The sequence below is a fragment of the Mastomys coucha genome, unplaced genomic scaffold (genome assembly GCF_008632895.1).
Source record: "Mastomys coucha isolate ucsf_1 unplaced genomic scaffold, UCSF_Mcou_1 pScaffold12, whole genome shotgun sequence".
Taxonomy (NCBI): Eukaryota; Metazoa; Chordata; class Mammalia; order Rodentia; family Muridae; genus Mastomys; species Mastomys coucha.
In genome coordinates this window covers 43,480,989-43,503,294 of record NW_022196894.1, presented here as the reverse complement: position 1 = coordinate 43,503,294, position 22,306 = coordinate 43,480,989, and the positions used below count along the sequence as shown (strand labels likewise).

The 22,306-nt window shown below is 41.1% G+C and overlaps 1 protein-coding gene across 2 annotated transcripts in view; it reads left to right on the top strand.

Moving 5' to 3' along the window:
• Tmprss7 (transmembrane serine protease 7) overlaps positions 1–21,541 on the top strand; it is a 36,285-nt gene extending 14,744 nt beyond the window's left edge. The window contains exons 9-18 of one of the 2 annotated variants that reach the window (XM_031364701.1): positions 572–684; positions 3,936–4,042; positions 8,549–8,685; positions 10,201–10,308; positions 13,766–13,876; positions 14,681–14,797; positions 15,711–15,882; positions 17,168–17,436; positions 19,375–19,511; positions 21,280–21,541. In XM_031364701.1, coding sequence (XP_031220561.1) covers positions 572–684; positions 3,936–4,042; positions 8,549–8,685; positions 10,201–10,308; positions 13,766–13,876; positions 14,681–14,797; positions 15,711–15,882; positions 17,168–17,436; positions 19,375–19,511; positions 21,280–21,450 — 1,442 coding nt within the window. In that variant the 3' untranslated portion in view covers positions 21,451–21,541. The remainder of the gene's footprint in view (positions 1–571; positions 685–3,935; positions 4,043–8,548; positions 8,686–10,200; positions 10,309–13,765; positions 13,877–14,680; positions 14,798–15,710; positions 15,883–17,167; positions 17,437–19,374; positions 19,512–21,279) is intronic. The other variant, XM_031364702.1, reaches the window with a different exon arrangement.
• Positions 21,542–22,306: the final 765 nt, after the last annotated feature.

Sequence of the window (22,306 nt, the reverse complement as noted above, 5' to 3'; positions counted from 1 at the left end):
AAGAGGTATAAAGAAAGAGGAGGAAAGGGAGAAGAAGAGGGAGAGGGGGAAGGAGAGGGAGGGGGGAGGGAAAGGGAGGGAGGGTTATGAGGAGAATGAGTAGCTAGGGGAAGGGAAGCCAGTGAGTTGGAAGGTGATGGTTAGGATGGCAGCATGCACTTTGAAATGTGTAACAGGTACTGATACTGAGGGAGCCTGGAGGCCAGCACCCACTGTGGTATACTAATATGCACCACAGGTAGCCATTGGTCCCTTCTGCCAGGAATAAGGGAAACAACTTCTTTTGATAGAGGGGAACTAGCTTCACAAGTTCCTGAGGGATGCTGGCTTTTATCTAACCTCCAGAAACTATCCTAAAGGCCAGACTGAGCCTACTTCTCGATATCTGGACTGTATTTTGGAGTTTTGGGAACTAGCGTTTCCTTTGGACCTAACATTAGTTAAGTATCCATTGGGTGCTCTTTTCTTGAAGAGATAGAGATTCAAAACTATGCAAATGTGCATGTGTAGAGAAACGCATGCAGCCATAATCTAATCATGCCCATCCTCGTGTGTGGATACCTTCTTTCAGAATGTGAAAACACAATATTGGTCAAAGAAATTAACAGCTTTGAAGGGAAATTTTCAAGTCCGTATTACCCAAGTTATTATCCTCCGAAGTGCAAGTGCACCTGGACATTTCAGGTAACCTAGATCTTCTCAGAATCTTAGGGAAAACTGCTCTGTTTTAGTCAAATTTAATTTTTATGCTTTACACACTTTTTAAAAATTCTAAGAATAGGATCATATAAGGTTAGGAGACATAAGCTTTTTTGAAATATAGTATCTATAAAGTGAACATTTCCGTAGTCTCCGTCCTCTGGTGTCCAGTTACCTACTGCTTTCAGCTGATTTAATACTATTTCTCCAATTTATTTTGTTTTTTATTTATTTTTAAAATGTAAAGGTATTGCTGCAGGATCAAAGAATCATTTTATTACAGATAGTGCCACTTCATAATGGAAATTAATAAAGTGATAATAATAGTGGATTATTTGTATTCAGTTTGTAAGAAACCAAATGTAAATTTATATGAAATCTCTACCTCTCCCTCTGTTGCTTTTTAATGCATGGCTCACTGTCTTAAATCTTGGTTTTAAGGCTACTTTTTTTTCTCATATTTTAATAGGATATGGAAATGAAAAATGTCACTATTATTCATTAGTGTGCAGCATCATTGGGTATAAATGGCAAATGTATCATCTGAATTCATCAATATGCAACTGTGGGCCTGGAACTCAAGTACTAAAATAGACCCAAAATCTGAAACTAAAAATAATAATAATAATAATAATAATAATAATAATAATAATAATAAATACCAGCTTTCATGGAGCGTACCTTCCAGTAGGGGGAGACAGTTGACAGGCTGATGAGCTACATATACAAGGAGTCCTCCTTATTTGTGGCTTTCATTCACATCTCTGCATTTAGTCAATGGCCCTATTGAGCATGTACCTGTATTGAACATGTACAGACCATATTATTGATATTATTTCCTAAACAATACAGTATAACTGAATTTTACAAAATTAGTGTACGGCACTGTCTGTTATGAACAGTATGGATATTTAGAGTACGTGAGAGGATCCATGTAGGCTATACAAGTACTATTTGTTTTATGCAAGGATATATTGATTCGGAGCTGCGAAGGGTACATGAACCAATCTTGCCAAGATATTGAGGGACAGCTATATGCAGTGTGTCACATGTCACATAATGACACAGCGCTAGAGGGGAAAATGAAGCTGTCAAGCAGACATGTTAACTTGGTGGGAAGGAAGTCAGCGGTTGTTTAGTAGGAGGTCAGAGAAGCCAGGGAGGATATTTGCAGAGAAGCTGAGGGGAAAGAGGGATCTACTTTGTAGACGCCTGGATGAAAGCATCGCTGCCAAGGGAACGGCTGAGGTGAGGAGCCAGACACAGGAGGAAATTCAACATGCGTGATCACCAGTTATCCAAGTTTAATACTTCAAATAATCTTATTATTTTAACTTTGACAATTGATACAATGTCCTGGTAACAAGTATCTTCACATTACTTAAAGTTGTTGTCTCCATAGTATAGTCACTTACAAAATAAGAAGTTAAATCTTCACCCTCTTCAGGTTTTCAGGAATTAAAATCTCAAATGATCAGAAGGCTGGGTAGACAAGAGGGGAGGAGACGATAAATGGAAGAGCTGAGGAAGGAGGAGGGAGAGATACCATATTCTCCTTCTTCAATTCCTCTAAAACAATTGCTGTATCCTCTTGAGTTTGTTTAACCATCAGAATAAAGAACGTGCCTTTCCTAAAACTGTCAAATGTCTGAAATTCCTTTGATGCTAAGTAAATATTGATTCTATGATAACTCAGATACTTAGAATGACAACCCATAAATACTGCTGTGATTTTTACTTATAATGTAAATAAGAATACTTTCTATTTTGCTAGAGGTTGAGGACTGGGGGCTGAAAAGAAGTCTTTATAAAGGAAAGGGCTTCCCATACCAATAAGGGAGCTAGCAATAGAGGAAGGGACATAGCAGGAATATGAGATTAAAGTCCGTCAGACTTTTGCAGGCTTACTCTGAGCCATGTAAGTTCCCACTTCAGGTAGGGGTGGAACTATATTGTTCATAATAGCATGTCAACTGATATTGTCATTATGCTTGTCTTGTTCAGGCCAACCATACGTTGATATTCTGTGGGTGCATATTACCATTTTCGGGGACACTATCCAGGGCCTGTGACTCTGATAATCTTTTCACCCCACTTCAGCAGTTTTCCCTGAGCCTCAGGTGTAGGGGTCATGTTACAGATGTATCGGTTGGAGTTGGGCACCCCACAGTCTGCATTTTGATCCCCTTGTGTGTCTGTGTAGTAGTCCTGATCTTTATAAAAAGAAGCTTGATTTGATGAGGAAAGCCACACTTATCTATAAGTATTTAGAGCACAGAATTATAGTGATTTAAGAAAATCATGGTAGTAGATTCTCCTCTAGGGCCTATTACCTCGCCAATGATGAATAGTTTTCCAGGTTCACAGTACCTGCAATGAATTCCCTCTTAGCCATCAGACCTTTGTAAAATTAGATAGCTGTTGGTTACCTAGGAGATAAAGGTGCCATTATTGTACCAATGGGAATAACTTGCCTAGCTAGTCATTCTTATGGCTTACAGGCTTTATACCTGGGTGAGACTATTAATTGCTTTTCTTCCTTGGCACCATGCATAGTACTTTCCAATCCTATGAGTGACAGTCCTCAGGGAGGAGCCTTCTCTTAATTCCAGCTCAATTCCTCCAGGTCCTGTATCTGAAGTGTGTGTCCTTAGCAATAATGGGGTCTTGCCTTCAAGTTCTAGAAGAGAACTGAGGGCAATGGAAATAGTTCATTGTTTTGGGGAGATGTGTATTCCTCTGACCATCAGCTACAAAGGAAGTTTTCCATGCCTGGCACTGTGGTTTTTGTTAGATAGTGCATGGCTCTTGGGAGGAGCGCTGTCACCCCATGTGATGTAACTCCATTAACATACATTCATAAACACATACACACAATTATCCAAAAAGATATGTGTGTGAATGTGTGTGTGCCCATACATGTATTTTAGAATAATCTTATAAAATAAAGTTTCATTATGTCATTTCTGGATGTCCTTATCTCTCCTTTCACTGCCCCTTTGCATTCCTCATTCCCCAACTCTCATTTTCCCATTATCCACATCATATCACCTATTTCCTATCCTCCTCTCTGAAGTTCCTTCTCTCCCTCCCACTATGGTCTATCTTACAAAGGGCCAGCTAAGACCAACAGAAAAACATCCTTAAAACAACAAGCCAAAAGAATGAGTACTGAGCAAACCAGGTACTTTAAGTTGAACTATGTTCTGCTGAGGCAATGTTTTCTGACTTCACAGACTTCCCTATCAACTCTTGGCATAGCCCTGAAATTCTACAACTATTCCATAATGAAGAAGAGTATGAAAGGCTGTGAGCACGGCTGGTGGGAAATTAATGAACACATGTAAGTAGATTTTGTATGTGAGGAATCATCTGGATGGTGTTCTGTTCTCCAGGAGTCTTCAGTTTACTGAGAGGTGGAAGCTATGAATAGAGGAGTTCAAAGACATAAACCTGGCCAGGGGCACCTGTGGTTGTAGCAGATTTCAGATCTTCAGCCTCTCTGTGATGCTGGACCATTCAACAGTGTATTCTACATCCTACAAAAGGGATTTGCTAAATGAAGTGTTCAATCCTGACCCTGATGGTAAAAATAACAAGGGGCTGCTCTGGAGGTTCAAAGCTAAGAGACTACTAGCTAGTTCTAGCCATTGTAGAAGAGGCCTAGTTGACCTGGCTATATTCTATGACTGGAAAATGGATGATCAGAAAAATTCTCAGACATACAGGTGAGTGAGATTCCTGAATCCACCAGGTAGGTTATATCAATACATGTCCTAATGTGTTCCTTAGATATTTTTGGTGTTGATATGCTCCTAAAACTATAATCAGTATTTAAAAATACAACTGTGATCTGTCTTGGTAGGAAAATAGTTTCCCAAAGAAGTATCCTATGAGTTAAAGGATTTGCCAGCTAATTCTTTTTTTTTAATTGGTTATTTTATTTATTTACATTTCAAATGTTATTCCCCCCTTCCCAGTTTCCTCTCCACAAACCCCCATCCTTTCCCCCTCCCCCTGCCTCTATGAGGGTGCTCCCCCACCAGCCCACCCACTTCTGCCTCAGTGCTCTACATTCCCCTACATGGGGTCATCGAGCCTCCACAGGACCAAGGGGCTCCTTTCCCAGTGATGCCTGATAAGGCCATCTTCTGCCACATATGCAGCTGGAGCATGGGTCCCCCATGTATACTCTTTGGTTGGTGCCAGCTAACTCTTTTCTCTTTGTTATTTTCTGAATGAAGCCTTCTTTCTACGAGCCTCTTTTTTCTCCTTCCTCCTTTCTTTCTTGTTTTTTTTTTTTAATTTTTCTTTTGAGTGTGTGTATACGTGTGTGTGCATGTGTGTGCATGTATGTGCATGGTACACGCACGTGAGAGCACATGTATGAGTAAGTATGTATATGTATACCCATGCTGACATCATGGAGGTTGATATCAGGTATCTTTATCTTTTTGAGACTGTGTCTCACTGACCTGGAGTTCACTGTTTTGTTTATAGCTTGGCCATCTGGCTAGCAGGCCTCAGAGCTTCTCCTGCCTCCATGTTGGCAGTGCTGAGGTTACAGACGCATGTGGCTTTTTATGTAGGGAATCGGGATCCAAACTCTAGTGTGGATGCTCAGACAGCAAGTACTTACCTAACTGAGCCATCTGCACAGCCCTCTAAGAGCTTCTTCTGAACACGGCATCTTTTCATTTGTTTAGAGACTGTCTGTCTACAAAATAGTTATAGTCCTGTATTCCCTGAAAGAGACTTATCTGAATCCCATTATTAAAATGTGGTCTATACTCATTTTGGAAATACAGCTCGAGCCAAGTATCTATTATTATTATTTTTGTTTTTATTTGGTTCCGTTTTGTTTTGTGAGACAAGGTTTCTCTTTGTAGTCCTGGCTGTCCTAGAACTCACTATGTAGGTTAGGCTGGTCTTGAACTCACAGAAACTCTGCTTGCCTTTCCAGTGCTGAGATTAAAGGTATGTACTACCATGGCCTAGCTTCAAGTATCTGCCATATAGGTTCAAATTCAAACCATTGCCTGTGACCTAGTTGCTTAATAACTAGGAAAAAGTAATCTTTTTGATTAGAGTTATTTTTAATCTTGTTTGTGTTAGCATTCGATGAAACAATGTAAACTGTATCTAAGAAACATGTGGGCATGCCTTCAATTCTAACATGCCAGAGGTAAAAGCAGAAGGAACTCCGTGAGTTCCAGGATTTCCTGCTCTACCTAGCCAATGCAGGTCAACTAAAAACATAGTGACTTCCTCATCTAGAAAAGTAAAATAAAAATAGAATAAGAAAAGGATAGAAATGTGTCCCTACAGCATCAAGAACACTTCCTTTGATGCACAAGCAAAGTAGAGATCCTGACCACATACTTTTACACATTGCTTTGTGGAGTTGTGAGCTTAAGAATGAACAAATTGAGAGAAGACTCCACACATCCTAAATAGCTAACATGTATGATACATGCTATTTTGCTTCAATTAGAAGAGTCTCCTCCTAACCAAAACCAGGAAAGCTTCCGGCCACAAATATTTTTTTTCTGAAGCAGAGGTTCTTCCTGTAGTCCTCCATGCCAGAATCAACGATCTGATTCTGATTCTGATCTGATATAATTCATCTGATTCTGCTAAGTCCCCAGCTCCTTCCATATTAGGCATCTCCATCTAGAGGAGGTAGGCTCTGCTTTATAACATCAAAAATGAATTCAGACATGGGTCAAGGGAATGTGGGCTGCAATGGGGAAGCAGAAAAAAAACAAAAAACAAAAATCAATCAAAAAACAAAACAAACAAACAAACAAACAAAAACCAAAACCAAAAACCAACCAACAAGACAAACAAACAAAATCCCTAATGGTGATGAGAAGAAATACAAGGTTCTCCTTGGAACAACGGACTGGGATATTTGTATTTGGGGCAGCTGGATGCAGTATTTGAATCTTAGGGGAGTGAATAATTAATTGCCTTTGTATCACACCAGCAATTCAGGCTTTTGGTATCTTAGAAAGTGCTAGAGTCTAACACTCAAGGTCAACTTGTGTGATTCTGGTTCAGTAAAGTATCTTTACTGAACTTTAATGCATTCCTTTGCCTCTTGCATTCCTTTGCCTTTTGACGATTCCCACTCCTTGTTTGTGTCTGTGTACAGAACGTCAACTGACTCTCCCTGGATTCCTGTGACCTCTCCCAGTTTACACTGTCACTCCATAAAGCACCGTCATGCTCCATAGCACACCAATCATTTTAAACTCAAGGCCAAGCATGGGTGTAAAGGTTCCTTTCTCTTCCATCCCCTCCTTAGCATGCATGCTAGTTAATTTTCTTGTTACTGTGGCAAAATATGAGACAGACAGAAGGAAGGATTTAGTTTGGCTGGAGGTTTTGGTAGATTTCAGCTTGTTGTGAGTGTTGTGTTGTTGGAGTCACCCTGGTAGGAGCAGCTCAGTCCGGTCTTCAGAAGGATAGGGCAGCTGGTTATATTGCAGTTCTGACCAGGAAGCAAAAGGTGAGGGGGTTGGGGTTGGGGGATGACACTATAAGGACAATGTACCCCTTAGGGGTACCCCTAGCTATCTTCTTGTAGTTGAGACCTGAGTTTTAAGAATTTACAACTCCCTAAGAGTGTCAGCAGCCGAGGACTGACTGTTTCAGATATATGAACCACTGAGAGATCCCCCCTCAATCCAAACCATAACAATACACTGAGAGAAGTTCATCTTTGCAAAACAATTCCAGATGGAGGGCACATGATAAGAAAGAAATAACCACTTTGAGACACAGATAACACAGTGGATGTGTTTTCAGAGTATACAATGCTCAACATGACCAGTTAAAAGTATGGATCTAAAAGCTTGGCAGACCCTCTTCTGTGTGTTCTAGTAACTGGCTATACATACTCTCACATTCTGAATTTCAGTCCTCTGCCAAAGACTTCTGAGTAACCCAGGAATGTCTTTTTTCCCCCAAGCTGTAAACATCATAGAGAGTGCTTCTGAATGCCAGCCTTGAGTCCATGGAACACAAGCAGTTCCACACCTTGGGAGCCTAGAGCACTTGGCATTCACAGGTACCAAGTTAGGATGTGGCCACCTCCTCAATTCTTAGATCAGCTGTTTCCCATAAAGACTTGACAGCTTTCCCACTGGAAAAGCCTCACCTCCATAGAGCAGTAAACTAACTTATCTTGCCGTAAAGTAATATTCTATGCTCCATTAACTACAATGTTCACATAGTGAGAATTATTAACCATAATGACATTTACTCAAAAGGACACTGGGAACCCTGCTGGCACGATGCAATGGGAAGTAACCCAAAGGTCAAGGTAGAGAATACAGGGGATACATGTTACTTCTTTGAAATGTTGCCAAGGACAAGCCCTGCCGTGCATATCAGATTCCAATTTAGTTTGAATTAATGTTGTTGTCTTTTGTCTCAACTGTGAGTAAAATCATTTGCATATTGTCAGCCTGAGCTCAGAGATTCTACTCTACTGAACAGAGTGGTTCATGGAGAAAAGAAGGCCATTTTTCTTACACATTTTTTTTTTTGACAGTAAAAATATGCAAACTAGGAGAATTCAATCCACTGTTCCACTAACTTGTCCTGTTAGTGAAGAAAGCAACGGGTCAACAGGACTGTGCTTGTTTTGTTTAGCAAAGGAGAAAACTCAGGCAGAATTACCACAAAAGTCCCACAACACAAAGTAGCTGTTATTCTTAGCTCTACTAGAAGCATCTCTGCTTACAGGACCTGAAGGACCAAGCATCAGCCATGACCACTGGCAATGGAATAGTCTATGGGACCTTAAGCCACATGTCCTCCTCGGCTCTTGTCTCCTCAGGTACTGTGGCTCCTACATGGATCATGAGACCATTTTCCGGGTGCCCAGCCCCTTGGTCCACATCCAGCTCCAGGGCAGTTCCAAGCTTTCAGACAAGCCACTTTTGGTAGAATATGGCAGTTACAACATCAGTCAACGTAAGTTTGGGACCAGTTCCTTAGAAAACCTAATGAGCCCTTAGTGATAAAGCGAGGCCAATTCTTCTTTACTTCAGATCTTATTTAATGAATTAATACTGCTTAATTTTTGTTATTTACTATTATATGTTTATCTTTAAAATAGGTAAGTGATATATACTACAGAATAAGATATATCAAATTATATATTTGTAATATATTTTAAATTATAGCAAAAATAACTTTTTGATATGACTGACTTATAATTTAAATACAGTTTTTCATATGACTTCTAACAGCTAAGAAAAGCCCATATGTTGGTCTTCCTTTCATTTTTATATCCTTCCCTCCCTTTTCCTCCTCCTCCTCCTCTTCTACCTCCTCCTCCTTCTCTTTCTCTCTCTGTCTCTCTGTCTCTTTGTCTCTCTCTCTCTCTTCCACTCTTTTTACCTCTGAGACAAATTCTAACTGTATAGCTTTGACTAGACTGTGTAGATGAGGCTGGTATTGAACTTGTGGCAATCTTCTTGCCTCCACCTCCACAGTATTGGGATAACAGGTGCGTGGTGCCACACTCACTCTGATTTTTAGGCCAATCATAATTCCTTGTGATCATGGTGCTTATACCAGCATACAGTGGGTCTATGAGTGTCATTTTGTATTCTCTTTGGATTCCAATGACTAGGGAGAGATGGTTGGTTGAGAGTATTCAAATGTCAACTTTCAGAAAGTTGAAATTTATACAGAGCCACAAAACCTAGCCAGGAAATGGACCTAGGAAAGACAATGTTTGAGGGAAGTTGTTGAAGCTGCATAGTGTAGATAACGACTTGGAGATATTTTGTCCCCTTTGAATGGGAGACAACCAAAGTGATATGGTGGAGTATGACTTGAGAAAAACCTTCTGTCAAATTTGTCCTACTCTGCCAACTCCCAAAACACGTGTTTCTGCGTGGACAGTGCTACTTTCTGATATTCAGAGTGCTTGTATTTCCAGTGGGGACACAGGAGAAACAAAGTATCTTATTAATTGTTAATTGTTTCCCACACCACGATGATACTGTATCAGGCCATCTACTCTGTTCACTGCCATGGATACAGGAGTTGGCCTGACAATGTGCTCTCCTCTGTTTTGTTTTGTTTTGTTTTGTTTTTCACACAGGAGGGAAAGTATTTATTATTTCTGTAATATTCCTGATTAAGCTCAGGTTTAATGGTTTGATCTTTGATCAGTAACCTGGTCAAGTTAAAAGGAATGATGAACAGTGAAGAAGGAGGCAAGAGCCCTGGGCTTTGAGACTAGAAACTGGTCTTACTATGTTGAACATTTGGAGCACTAATTTGCTTTTATTCCTTGCTTATTGAAATTATACATTAAAAATTACTCATGATCTTGACTGCATGGAGAAATTGTATCATTGCTTCCATTTTTCCTATCAAATCTCTAACCAGTTAATACTTTTTAATTCTTTGCTAATGTAGTTTATGACTTTTAGAACCCAGTGAAGATTTTCTGTGTTTTTATTTTGCCGATAGCTTGTCCTGCTGGATCTTTTAGATGCTCCTCCGGTTTGTGTATCCCTCAGGCTCAGCGCTGTGATGGAGTGAATGACTGTTTTGATGAAAGTGATGAACTTTTCTGTGGTAGGTGTAATACAATTCCGTTATGAATAAATAACTTCTTGAAGTCATTGCTGCTGCTGGTTGACACAAGTCTTTGTAGTTGCTGCATGTCTGTCCCTAACTATCCCAAACCTCAATGACTTAATTAACCCAATCATTTATTCTTGCTCATGTATTCATGGTTGCATTAGGCTCCCCTTAGCTGAGTGGCTCAGGCACAAGCAATGGGCCATTCTGTGCTAAGCTCCTTCCAGGTTGGGATCGTGGCTACTCTTTATGGAAGGTTCTTTCATGGAGACAAGGAGCTAATAGTAACAAAAGCAAGGAAAAGTGAACATAAACACCTGGCTCCCCATAAGGACTGGGCTTTGAAAGACTTATATCATATTCTGTTGCTCCCAAGAAGTTGCATGGCTAAGCCCATAGTCAAGCAGAATGGAAATTTACCTTATATACCTTGGGGTAATGGCACAGCTAGTATGCATACTCAAGACATTAGTATGGGAGTACTGTCTTGTGGCTGATGAATGACCTAACCTACCACAACTAGGTGTAAACACACAGGTCTTATACCTTGAGGAGCTCAGAATCTGCAGGAAGTTCAGTGTGGTTGCTTATGCAACACAGGTGTGGTGAACAAACTGGACAGCTGTTTAGTCTATTTATTTTTTGTTATGGTTACTTCCTTATTATTGAAAAAGTTTTCTTTTTCATGCAATATATTCTGATTCAGGTTTCCCCTCCCCCACACTCCTCTACAAGCTTCATCATCTTTCTCTACCTACCCAACTCCACCATCTTTCTTTTTCTTTCTTTAGAAAACAAGTAACCAACCAAACAGAACATAATAAACAAATGAAAAGGAATACAAGAAACACACACACACTCATACAGAGAGGGGAAGGAGAGAGAGAAAGAGAGAGAGAGAAAGTGAGAGAGAGAAAGTGAGAGAGAGAGAGGGAGAAAACACAATATTGGAAACATTAGTATACAATCAAAAGACAAGTAGGGTACAAAATTAAAAAAGAAAAAAGAAAAGAATATAAAAATGCCAGTCAAAACAATAGGGGATAAATGTTTATAAAAATAGCATTGAGCTTGTTTTGTGTTGTCCATCTACAGCCCTTAAATGCGATTAGTATACCCTGTGAGACTCCACTGGAGAAAACTAATGTTTCCTTTGTAAGAAGATGTCATTTGGAGATAGCTTCCTGTTTAGCTCATGTCCACTTCCCCCTCTGAGTGCTGGGTTCTGGTCTGGCTTGAACCTCTGGAGGACCTATGCATGCTGCCAAAGTCTCTGTGAGTTCATATGTGCATCAGTCCTAGTCTGTCTGGAAGACAATGTTTCCTTAGAGTACTCTGGGTCTTATAGGCTTTCTGCCTCCTCTTCTTCATACATATTGGCAGCTGTTAACAACTAAGGGATATTCCTAGTCTAGACAGATAATATACGTCATGATTTTTCATTGTTATTTGCAACCTATTGCTGTATCAATTTCTAGTTGATAGGACAATAGGAAGATAGTTTTAGAACAATATAAAGTTATTGGCAATAATTTTTAAATACTCTTGTAACAGAAATGCTATATAATCTTTCCATGTTTTTGGAGAAACATTCCATTTAATATAATACAGGGATCAAGCATAGTGTCTTACATGTGCTAGGCAAATACTCTAACCCTGAACTACATCCCTAATTCCTTCATACACTTTTTTTTTCTTTTTTTTTGGTTTTTTGAGACAGGGTTTCTCTGTGTATCCCTGGCTTTCCTGGAACTCACTCTGTAGACCAGGCTAGCCTCAAACTAAGAAATCCACCTGCTTCTGCCTTCCAAGTGCTGGGATTAAAGGCATGTGCCACCACTGCCCAGCTCCCTTCATACACTTTTAAACTGACAAAACAAAATCAAATCTTCTTAATTTATGGCTCATTAGCAATCTAAATCTATAAACTATTTGATTTCTTAAGAAAATAGATGCTGACAATTTTAGTGAAGGTTTCTTTTTTCCATACTGTTCTTTGTTCTGATGCTCCAGATGAAAGCTATTGGCAGTCTTTTATAACAAGGACTAGTGTTTGGTATCCTTGTATTCCGTTGCATCTTCACTGGAGCCATCCTGTGGATGTCAGCTAGGCACTTTGGCAACAACCAACTGCTTCAAGGCAATAGTGTACTTTGCTCACCCCTTGAGGGGTGGGGGTGGGAACTGAGTAAGACTTACACTTACAGTGTCTCACACTGACGAACCAGGCAACGAGAGTAAAACTGATACATTTCACAATCTAGAAATCATGGAGAAACCTTCCTTTCAGACGATGCTTGCTGGTACACTGTGCCTGCCATAGATGTAAAGGTGATTCAAGAAGTATGTCAAAGGAACAGTGGTGTTTAGGGTATATATATGTCCATCAGAATAAAACAAGTTTAAAGTGGTTTCACATGGGAACCACGAGTCTGATATCCTTTAAGGTCTCACCTTCATTAATTGTTGATTCACCAAGATTTTTTGTGAGCACCTAATAGTTTTGGTCAGGGACCCAAGGTAGAGAGATGAATGAGACAAAATCCCCCATTTCAGTCCACTACACCTTTCTCATGAGGGTAGGCAAGTTCAATTCAGATAATAGGTGATGAGAATTATTTTTCTTTAAAAATAAACAAACAAACAAAAAAAAACCAAAACAAGGTTACTGATGCCAGGTGTTTTAGTTAAGATTTTACTGCTGTGAACAGACACCATGACAAAGGCAACTCTTATAAAGAAAACATTTAATTGGGGCTGGCTTACAGGTACAGAGGTTCAGTCCACTAACAACAAGGTGGGAACATGTCAGCATCCAGGCAGGCATGGTGCAGGCAGAGCTGAGAGTTTTACATCATCATCTGAAGGCTGCTAGTAGAACACTGGCTTCAAGGCAGCTAGGGTGAGCATCTTAAGGCCACACCCACAGTGACACACCTACTCCATCAAGGCCAAACCTCCTAATAGTGCTATTCCCTGGGCCAAGCATATACAAACCACCACACCAGTCGTGGTGGAGCAGATCTTTAATCCCAGCACACAGAAGGCAGAGAAGCAGGTGGATCTCTTTGAATTCAGGGTCATCCTGGTCTGTATAGTAGAGTTCCACGTGAGGTAGGATTACACAGTGAGAACTTGCCTCAAAAAATAAAACAAAATATGATTATTTATGATGTAATGAGTTAAAGTTACATAAACTACCAGATTTAAACAGACTTATACCATAGCAAAAACAAGATCTGACAAACCATTTTGCAAGGAAGTTTTATCAGAGTAAGGAATTATACTAACCATTCCCTTTCTTCCTGGGATTTGTCACTTCAAGGTAAACACATTCTATCTCTCTGCTGTATTTTCCATGTTAATGTTCATTCCTTTAGAGGGGCACTGTTGGCCACCAGAGAACCCAGCTGATGCCCTGTGTTCATGACCTTTCTGCCTTTCATCACAGTGACTGTAAAACCTGCCTGCAACACCAGCATCTTCCGGCAGCATGGCCCTATGGTCTGTGATGGCTTCCGGGACTGCGAGGATGGCCAGGATGAGCAAAACTGCACTAGAAGTGAGGAGGGGTGCACGTGGCTCTGTTGTTTTTGTTAGAACCCCAATGATCCAAACAGCTCTGCTGCATTCAGAGAGATAGCAGTTGCCCTAGTTACCCCTGATCACTCCCAGTTTTAGCCCTGATATCTCTTGATCGGAGAATCCTACCCGTTCTAGAAAACAATGAGATACTTGTTTACAACGAGATACAGTAGGTGGGGTGGAATTGGATGTGTTCCTGTGCAAATGCTGGCACATTTTTGTGGCTTTACTAGCTTTTCATGCTAGCTGTAGGTTGGACAATGAAGGTCTGTCATAGAGGAGTCTAGTAGGCTCTGTGAGGATACTTGCTGATACAACAACAGAAAGTGAACCCTGTAGGTGGTGAACAAATGTATTGTGATTCAGACCATCTATTCATTATTTTCCTCCTAACTGCCTAAAAGGATGGCATGTATTATGGGTTTTGATAGCTTCTTTTCTTCTCAGAGAGCAAGACAAGGCAGTAGCCAAGAGGCCATGATCAACCATTGATATGGCCAGTTCTTTTGTGTTGTGGTCACCATGGATATGCAGAATCAGTTGGAGGGATTCTCAGCTGTATGTTACTTGCCTACCTTCCAATGCATCTGCTTAACTGAAGGAAAATGTCCCTGTGGGGTGCCTCCTCTTCCCTCTGCCAGCTTTTCCCAGAGCAGAAAAGAGTGACCTTGTGACCAGCACACCTTTTGCAGAATTCCAAGTCATTCCCTCAAATCTGTTTCTGTCTAGAAACAACAATGGCAACAAAGCAAAACTGTTCCTTCTTTGTGCTCATTTCCAGGCATCCCATGCTCCAACAGGACCTTTAAATGTGGCAATGACATTTGCTTCCGGAAGCAAAACGCGCAATGTGATGGTATAGTGGACTGTCCAGACGGAAGTGACGAGGAGGGCTGCGGTGTGTAGAAATGGCTTCTTTTGATTCCTGTAGTCCCCCTTCCTTTATCCACTGTCCATGTTCATTGCTTCTGAGTATCATTCCTCAGACAAAGGCTGCTCAGGATCTAGGAAAAAATAATATTTATTAGTGAACTGGCTCTGATGTTGCTCCAAAGAAATAAAAGCCCCAAAGGTTTGTTCCGTCTTCCTTCTTGATAATAGGGGGTGACAGGATGCTTTCTAGAAATCCCAATCAAGGAAGAAATCACCTGTGAGTAAAACCATGGTACCTAGTGGATGACGTTTAGTTATGACTCTCCATAAGAGCAACATCGAGATTCTTTATGCCACATGCTCTCCTTAGTCAGGTGGCCTCTTATCAGTAACATTAATCAGCCTTATTGATGTCATTTACACTGAAAAGGAACAGCTCTGATGATTAGGTTTCTAGTACATGTCCACATATCTTGGACTTACAAAGTCTCTCCCAAATGCCTTCCATCAAACCAGCACAACTTCAAAAACATTCTCAGCTCTTTTACAGTTGAAACCTACTGTTTCCTTTCCACATAGCAACCTAAGTCCATGGACTGCTGATTACGTGAGTCCAGTTGTTACTATGGGGCCTTCCTCCCTGGCACGCATCAGTGTGTAGACTCCAAGTCAGGGCATGCTCTCAGCAACAAAGGAGTGGTGCTGTGTTGGCGCTGGTTCCAGACCTAAGATTTCCTCTCTGCCAGATAACCAGGAGATTTCCAAGTGTTGGCTTGATGAAGTCAGTTCCCAACACAGCCATAAATGTGATTAAATTTCCAGTTCCCTCTCCCTCTCTCTCTCCCTGTCCCTGTCCCTCTCCTTGTGCCCCGCCCCCCGTGTGTGTCTGTTTCTAGTTCTGCCTTCCTTTAAGTCATATGATGCTTCCTCTCCTAAAGGCTGTAGCAGGAGTTCTTCCTTCCTTCATCGCATTGTAGGAGGTTCTGATTCCCAGGAGGGGACCTGGCCGTGGCAGGTCAGCCTCCACTTTGTTGGATCAGCCTACTGTGGTGCCTCAGTCATCTCCAGGGAGTGGCTTCTCTCTGCAGCCCATTGTTTCCATGGAAACAGGTAGATCATCCCAATTCTTACCTTTGAGACCATACATCTGACTTCCAGTTGTGGGAAGAAATGATCGATTTAGTTGGGCTCATCTTGGATGGGGAGGGTAACCAGTTAGTTGTAAGCCACTTCTTTCTTTTGAAGTAGCATTGATATAAAGAAAAAGAGCACAAAGGAAATACAGATGCTGGGTATGTTTTTATCAGGCTGAAGAAATGAAGACTGACTTTCATATCATAGGAGCAAACATAAGTCCGTGTATGGAATGTAGAGAAGAGCAGTCTTGGAGGACAGCTGGAGAGCAGGGAATCCCAGAACACTGGGGTTATTATGGGACAGATTCCCCTTTAACTGAAGGAAAAGGCAAAACTTAAAAAAAAAAATAACCTCAGTTAAACTTTAAGTCTATCTGAGATCTACTGGATCTCAGATGAAACAAAACATCAATTATTCTAAAATGTTAAATAGAGGATTGGAGTGAAGTTACACCATTTGAGATGCTTTTCCTGGAACTTACAGGATTAGTGTTAATTACTAAAATAGGTCACCCGGTAAGTAACATAAATGCTCCAAACATTATATTGGCCTTAGATTCCTTGAGTCTCTGCTACATTCGTGTTATGTCTGTCTGATCAGCAGATTAATGAATGTGTTCTGGGGACCGTGCTTTTAGTTTTCTTCCAAAGCTTCCATGTTCTCTGTACCCCCATTCTCCCTGGTTGCTATATTGATTCTGTGAGAGATTAAACCTTCTAAAGGTGCCAAGTACCTCTCTGGTGAACTGGGCAACACATGATAGACCACTACACTGATCTGTAAAAATTCTGATAGTTTGTAAGAAAATATTTCATTCATGCCCAGCTTAAAGCACTTCAGTGTCTAATTTGTTGATAGCCATATCGTTTGGATTTAATCTAACACCCCTAAACAATACGTTGGTGTATCTACATTATAATGCTAGCGTAAATAAAAAGAGGATAACAAATTAATTGTAGTCACCTATGTTTCTGACCTAGGTGTCAAAAGGCAAGGAACATTTGAGGTATTTACTTGAAATACTGCTGAGAGAATTTTCTGGATTATACCTCTAACTTGCTACTCCTACAACAGCTTACTTCATTGCTGTGTCTAGCACGGAGACAAGGGAAGCTTGTGATCCTTGCCATGTCCCTGGACAAACCATGGGCTAAGACAGAGCCTGGTAGTAAGGTCTTCCTTTTCCCATCCCCACGGCTTTGTAGAGTACTTGCTTCCAAACAATTTCTAACTCCGGGCTTCATTCCTTTTCTATCAGGCTGTCTGACCCCACCCCTTGGACTGCTCACCTTGGAATGTATGTGCAGGGGAATGCCAAGTTTGTCTCTCCAGTTCGAAGGATTGTGGTCCATGAATACTACAACAGCCAGACTTTTGACTATGACATTGCCTTGCTTCAGCTCAGCATAGCCTGGCCTGAAACCCTGAAACAGCTCATTCAACCAATATGTATTCCTCCAGCGGGCCAGAAAGTGCGCAGTGGGGAGAAGTGCTGGGTGACTGGCTGGGGGCGAAGGCATGAAGCAGGTGTGTATGGTGGATATGCTCATGTCTCTGCCCTACAAAGGAAAGATATCTAAGCTGAGCTAGTGCTTTGGCATTCCTAGAGAAGATTTACATAGACCGTCTCAGTGAAGGGGAAGTCCCAGTGATACAGGGAGACAGGAATCGTATGAGTAAGGCAGGGCTGATCAATATGGGCTTTTTCAAACTCTGGAAGGGTGCTGGGCATTCTATTATAGGATGGCAATTCATTTTTATTTTTAGAGTCCCTTGTCCTCTAGAGAGGTGATTCATTTTTGTAAAGGAGAGAACACACATATGCACGGCCTACTGTGCCAACTCAGACAACTGTCTGGAAGGTTATGTAAGTGTGTCTCACACCAGGACTATTGGCCAAGGGAAGGGAGTGACAGAGAAATCCAGTCAGGACCCATCTCTTCAGACTGCAAATTCTGACCCAGGCATCACTGCATCCTAGAATCAGTCCACGCAGGGGAAGAGGGAGGATTACTTTTTTGCAATTATCTACATACCCAGAAAAGGAACCCTTTTCAGTATGGAAAGATGTGGCTATATGCTTGGGAAGCCTCTCTATCAAGCTTGCCAAATTTTTCCCTGTCCGTGATTTGTAGCTAAATTTAAATATACAGTGAGGAAAAGAATCCCAAATTGCTTGAATATTTTCCCAAGAGTTAGTGCCCAACTACCACTCCTGGGATCTCAGATTCCTTTGATATCCTTTTCAAGGTGGAAAGGGCAGCTATGGTACATGTAATTTTCCAGTTTACCCCACAGCTTTGTTTGATACTCTAAGGATCCACTGTGGTGTTTTCTCAGATTCTTACTGCCCTTATGGACATATGGAAGTAATGATATTCACCACCACATGGAGTTTGCTGAGTTCTAAGAGTCCCGAGGAGGGATGGCAGCTGCTTGCACATCTGTAACTCTGCTTATATGTTATTGCAACTGGTGATTTCACTACCTTGTCTTTGCTTTTTTTTATTGCTGTAAGACATGCTATGGCCAAAAGCAACTTGAGGAGGAAAGGGTTTACTTCATGTTACAGCTTACAGTCCATCAAGAAGAGAAGTCAGGCCAAGAGCTCAAGGCAGGAACCTGGAGGCAGAAACTGAAAGCAGAGACGATGGAAGGGCTGGCTGCTGCTTATTGGCTTGCCTCCTAGGCTTATGTTCAGCTACCTTTATTATACCTCTCAGGACCACCTTCCCAGGAACAATACTGCCCACAGTGTCTGAGTTCCACCCTCCCACAAGCATCAATTATCAATTAAGAAATTGCCTCACAGGCTTGCATCCAAGTCAATCTGATGGGGGCACTTTCTCAATTCAGGTTTCCTCTTTTCAGATGACTTCAGCTTTTGTCAAGTTGATAACAGCTAACTAGCACGTTCACCATCTATCACTAGAGAAAAAGACTACCCAATTCATTGAAGAGATGCTTTCTTGATAAGCATGATTGTATATGTATGGGATTTGGCTCAGTATAGCCAGGCAAGTGAGAAAGGAAGTGAAGAAGCTGTAGAAAAACAGGTTAGCTTTTATGGCTCCTTGTAGGTTCCCATAAATTACTTGTGTGTCTCCTTTTGAGGAGCCCTCCCAGTCTGTAAACAGTGGCACTAACAGTTGCTGACAGGAGCACAGGACACAGGGACACAGGCGTGAAAGCACAGTGGCAGGGTGACCCAGTGGATAAGATAGTGAAGTCTGACCTTTGACTGTGTCCTGCTGTTACTTGCTGTTTGTGCGCCATTGGGTAAGGCTTTGATCTATCTTGTAAGTCTTCATTTCTTTGGAAGCAAAATGGGGTTAATAGAATTCATCTCAGAGAATCTCTCTGAGGTTGAAAGGTGATTCAACCCAAGGTGATTGCTCAAGTGAAACCTGGAAGAATTGTAGTCCCTACCATCACCATGAAATCCATCCCTAATGTGTCTTGCAGATAACAAGGGCTCCCCCATTTTACAGCAAGCAGAGGTAGAGCTCATAGATCAAACCGTCTGTGTTTCCACCTATGGGATCATCACCTCTCGGATGCTCTGTGCAGGGGTTATGTCTGGCAAGAGTGACGCCTGCAAAGTAAGTCTTTCTCTTTTCCCTCTGTGCTCCATGATGCGACGCTCTCACATTTCATCTACACAGTACTGGAGCTATCTAGGGCAGGCCTTGCCCTTCCTTTATCTGAGTTGCCCAGATACTCATTATGATTCAGTTGCCTGAATGGGAGATGTTGAGAATGAACAGGTTTAAAAAAGCCACAGGTAGATACATATAGAGTCCTTCTGTGTTGTTCCTTGTTCCCTTAGTACCAAAACCACTGGGTTCATTTACTTATTACTCTGATGAATAGCTGGAAAAGGGAAGAGGAAGGAGGCAGGCACAGAGCACACTCACGTAGGCCTCACAGTTGCCATGGGAGCAGTAGGCATTGGGATACTACTCTGGTCCCTGCATACCGATCTGCGAAGATACCTCCACAATCTACAAAGAGCAATAGGTGATTCAGAAAATAAGGAGCAGTTAGGACCCTTCCAACATCTTTTTTTTCTTAAAGGTTTATTTATTTATTTATTTATTTATTTATTTATTTATTTTATGTATATGAGTACACTGTAGCTGTACAGATGGTTGTAAGCTTTCATGTGGTTGTTAGGAATTGAATTTAGGACCTCTACCTCGCTCATTTATTATTATAAATAAGTACACCGTTGCTGTCTTTAGACACACCAGAAGAGGGTGTCAGATCTCATTACAGGTGGTTGTGAGTTACCATGTGGTTGCTGGGATTTGAACTCAGGATCTTTGGAAGAGCAGTCAGAGCTCTTAACCTGCTGAGCCATCTTGCCAGCCCCCTTCCAACATCTTGCCAATCTTAGCTGCAGTACTGGCACCTCATCTTATTATAATGATGACTTCCATCTTTTGAGAGCTTATTTGTAAGAAGTACTGAACAAGATGGAATGAATAGGTTCATTCACATCATCATTTTTGCTAATTCTACAGAAGAGGGTAAATAGAGCCCCCTTCCCAGTCCCCAGAGTTACATAGTCAGTAGATATGATGGGAGGAATGGGAGTCCTTTCCTTTCTTATACTAATGCTAGCATAGTTTAGGTGTTTATTGCAGATGGCCAACTACCTACCTGTGTTCTACACAAACACCAAGGTTTGGGCATTAAATTAGACTTATAGAACCAGTCAGGAAATGATAATGAAGACCCAGTTTCCTTGTCAGAATGTACCTTATGAGCTGAGATACTTTCTCATCTTCACCTCTAACCTGTAACTTTACCCACCCTTCAAAATCCGAACACAAACGCCAGCTATTACACTTGAAGATTCATGCTGTAGAGATTGTTTAAACCCTAAATTATTGCAGCTTTTGCTCTGTGGGAGCCGAGATGTCCAAGTAAATTCTCAGATGATAACTGTTGGCAACCGTAGCCAGTGGCTCGTAGGGTTGCTTCCATGGACCTGGCTGACTCTTTTCTTTTTTGTCCTTGGGCCAATGAGCCACGTGCTTAAGAGGAATGGTCCACAGATGGAGGTTAATCCTCCAAGATAACTGTGATGTTGTTTTGATGATGAAATGACCTCAGGCAGTGCAGGGCATATAGATAACACTCATTAGACATCAGTCCTACTATGATTACTACTTTCACCGATGTGATAAATACTAGTAGTAAATTCTTGGGGAACTTTTGAGAATTGCTTTCTCCTGCATAGTGATTATACAAGCAAAACCACGTCAGAAGGAGATGTTTGAACATTATTCATTAGACACATAAATGATGGCTTGGGTGCTCATGAGACAGAGGTCTTCATGCTTACATTATCTTTTTGCATAGGGAGATTCAGGTGGACCTTTGTCTTGTCGAAGAAAGAGTGATGGAAAATGGATTCTGACCGGCATTGTTAGCTGGGGACATGGATGCGGAAGACCAAATTTTCCTGGTGTTTACACGAGGGTATCAAACTTTGTTCCCTGGATTCATAAGTATGTCCCTTCTCTTTTGTAACTGTACCAGATGGATTTTTAACTGTGACTTATATGAGGATAGATCCTTGAAAAAAGAATGTAAGTATTATCAATAAAATTAATCTTATTTTTCAACTGAAAGTGTTAGATTGAACACATCTAATATTCATTGCAAGGTAGATGAATTAATATGTATTCCATAAAGAAAATCCCCAAGGATATAATGATATTAATCCAAAGATATCAAAATGTTACTGATTTGTGGGTGGAAGAAAACTAAAGTAATGTCACAAACCAAGTTTCTAAACTAAAGTGAGAACTGTGATAGGTGTTCTTCCCCTGTGTTCCAATGCAAACAGAGACATTTAAACAAGGATTGAGACAAACAAGATGCACCGGTAAGACATCTCGGGGAAGCCATACCTGACTGTCAGCATTATCACAAAACTCAATGCACAAAATAAAGTTACCTCATAAATGGAAATAAAGCAAAAGTCAGTAATTGGCAGAGGAGGTACTTTGTTGGTTTCCAATCCAATTGATCTGTCTCTATCATGATGGACCATGGGTGCACAGTGTGATGCTGCATCCAAAGAAATTGGTCCACCCCACACAAAACTTAGGGTTTGCAATCTTCACTAAAGTGATAGAAAGCCCTATGGTAAGAGGTGGATTGAGGCACACCTGCTCCTCTGCCTTGATATAGGTGGCCAACAGTGAAGGGCCAGAGACGTTTTTTCGGTGAGTGTTCTGAAAAGTCAAACTTTTCAGGTATGCTGTCTCCAGGCTTCTGGTTGTTTTTGTAAAATTTAAATGACCAAGATTTCCATTTGTTTTTCAAAGCCTTGTAATGAATACTTTGAATAGCTGTAAGTCTATAGTGCCCGCTCCACACA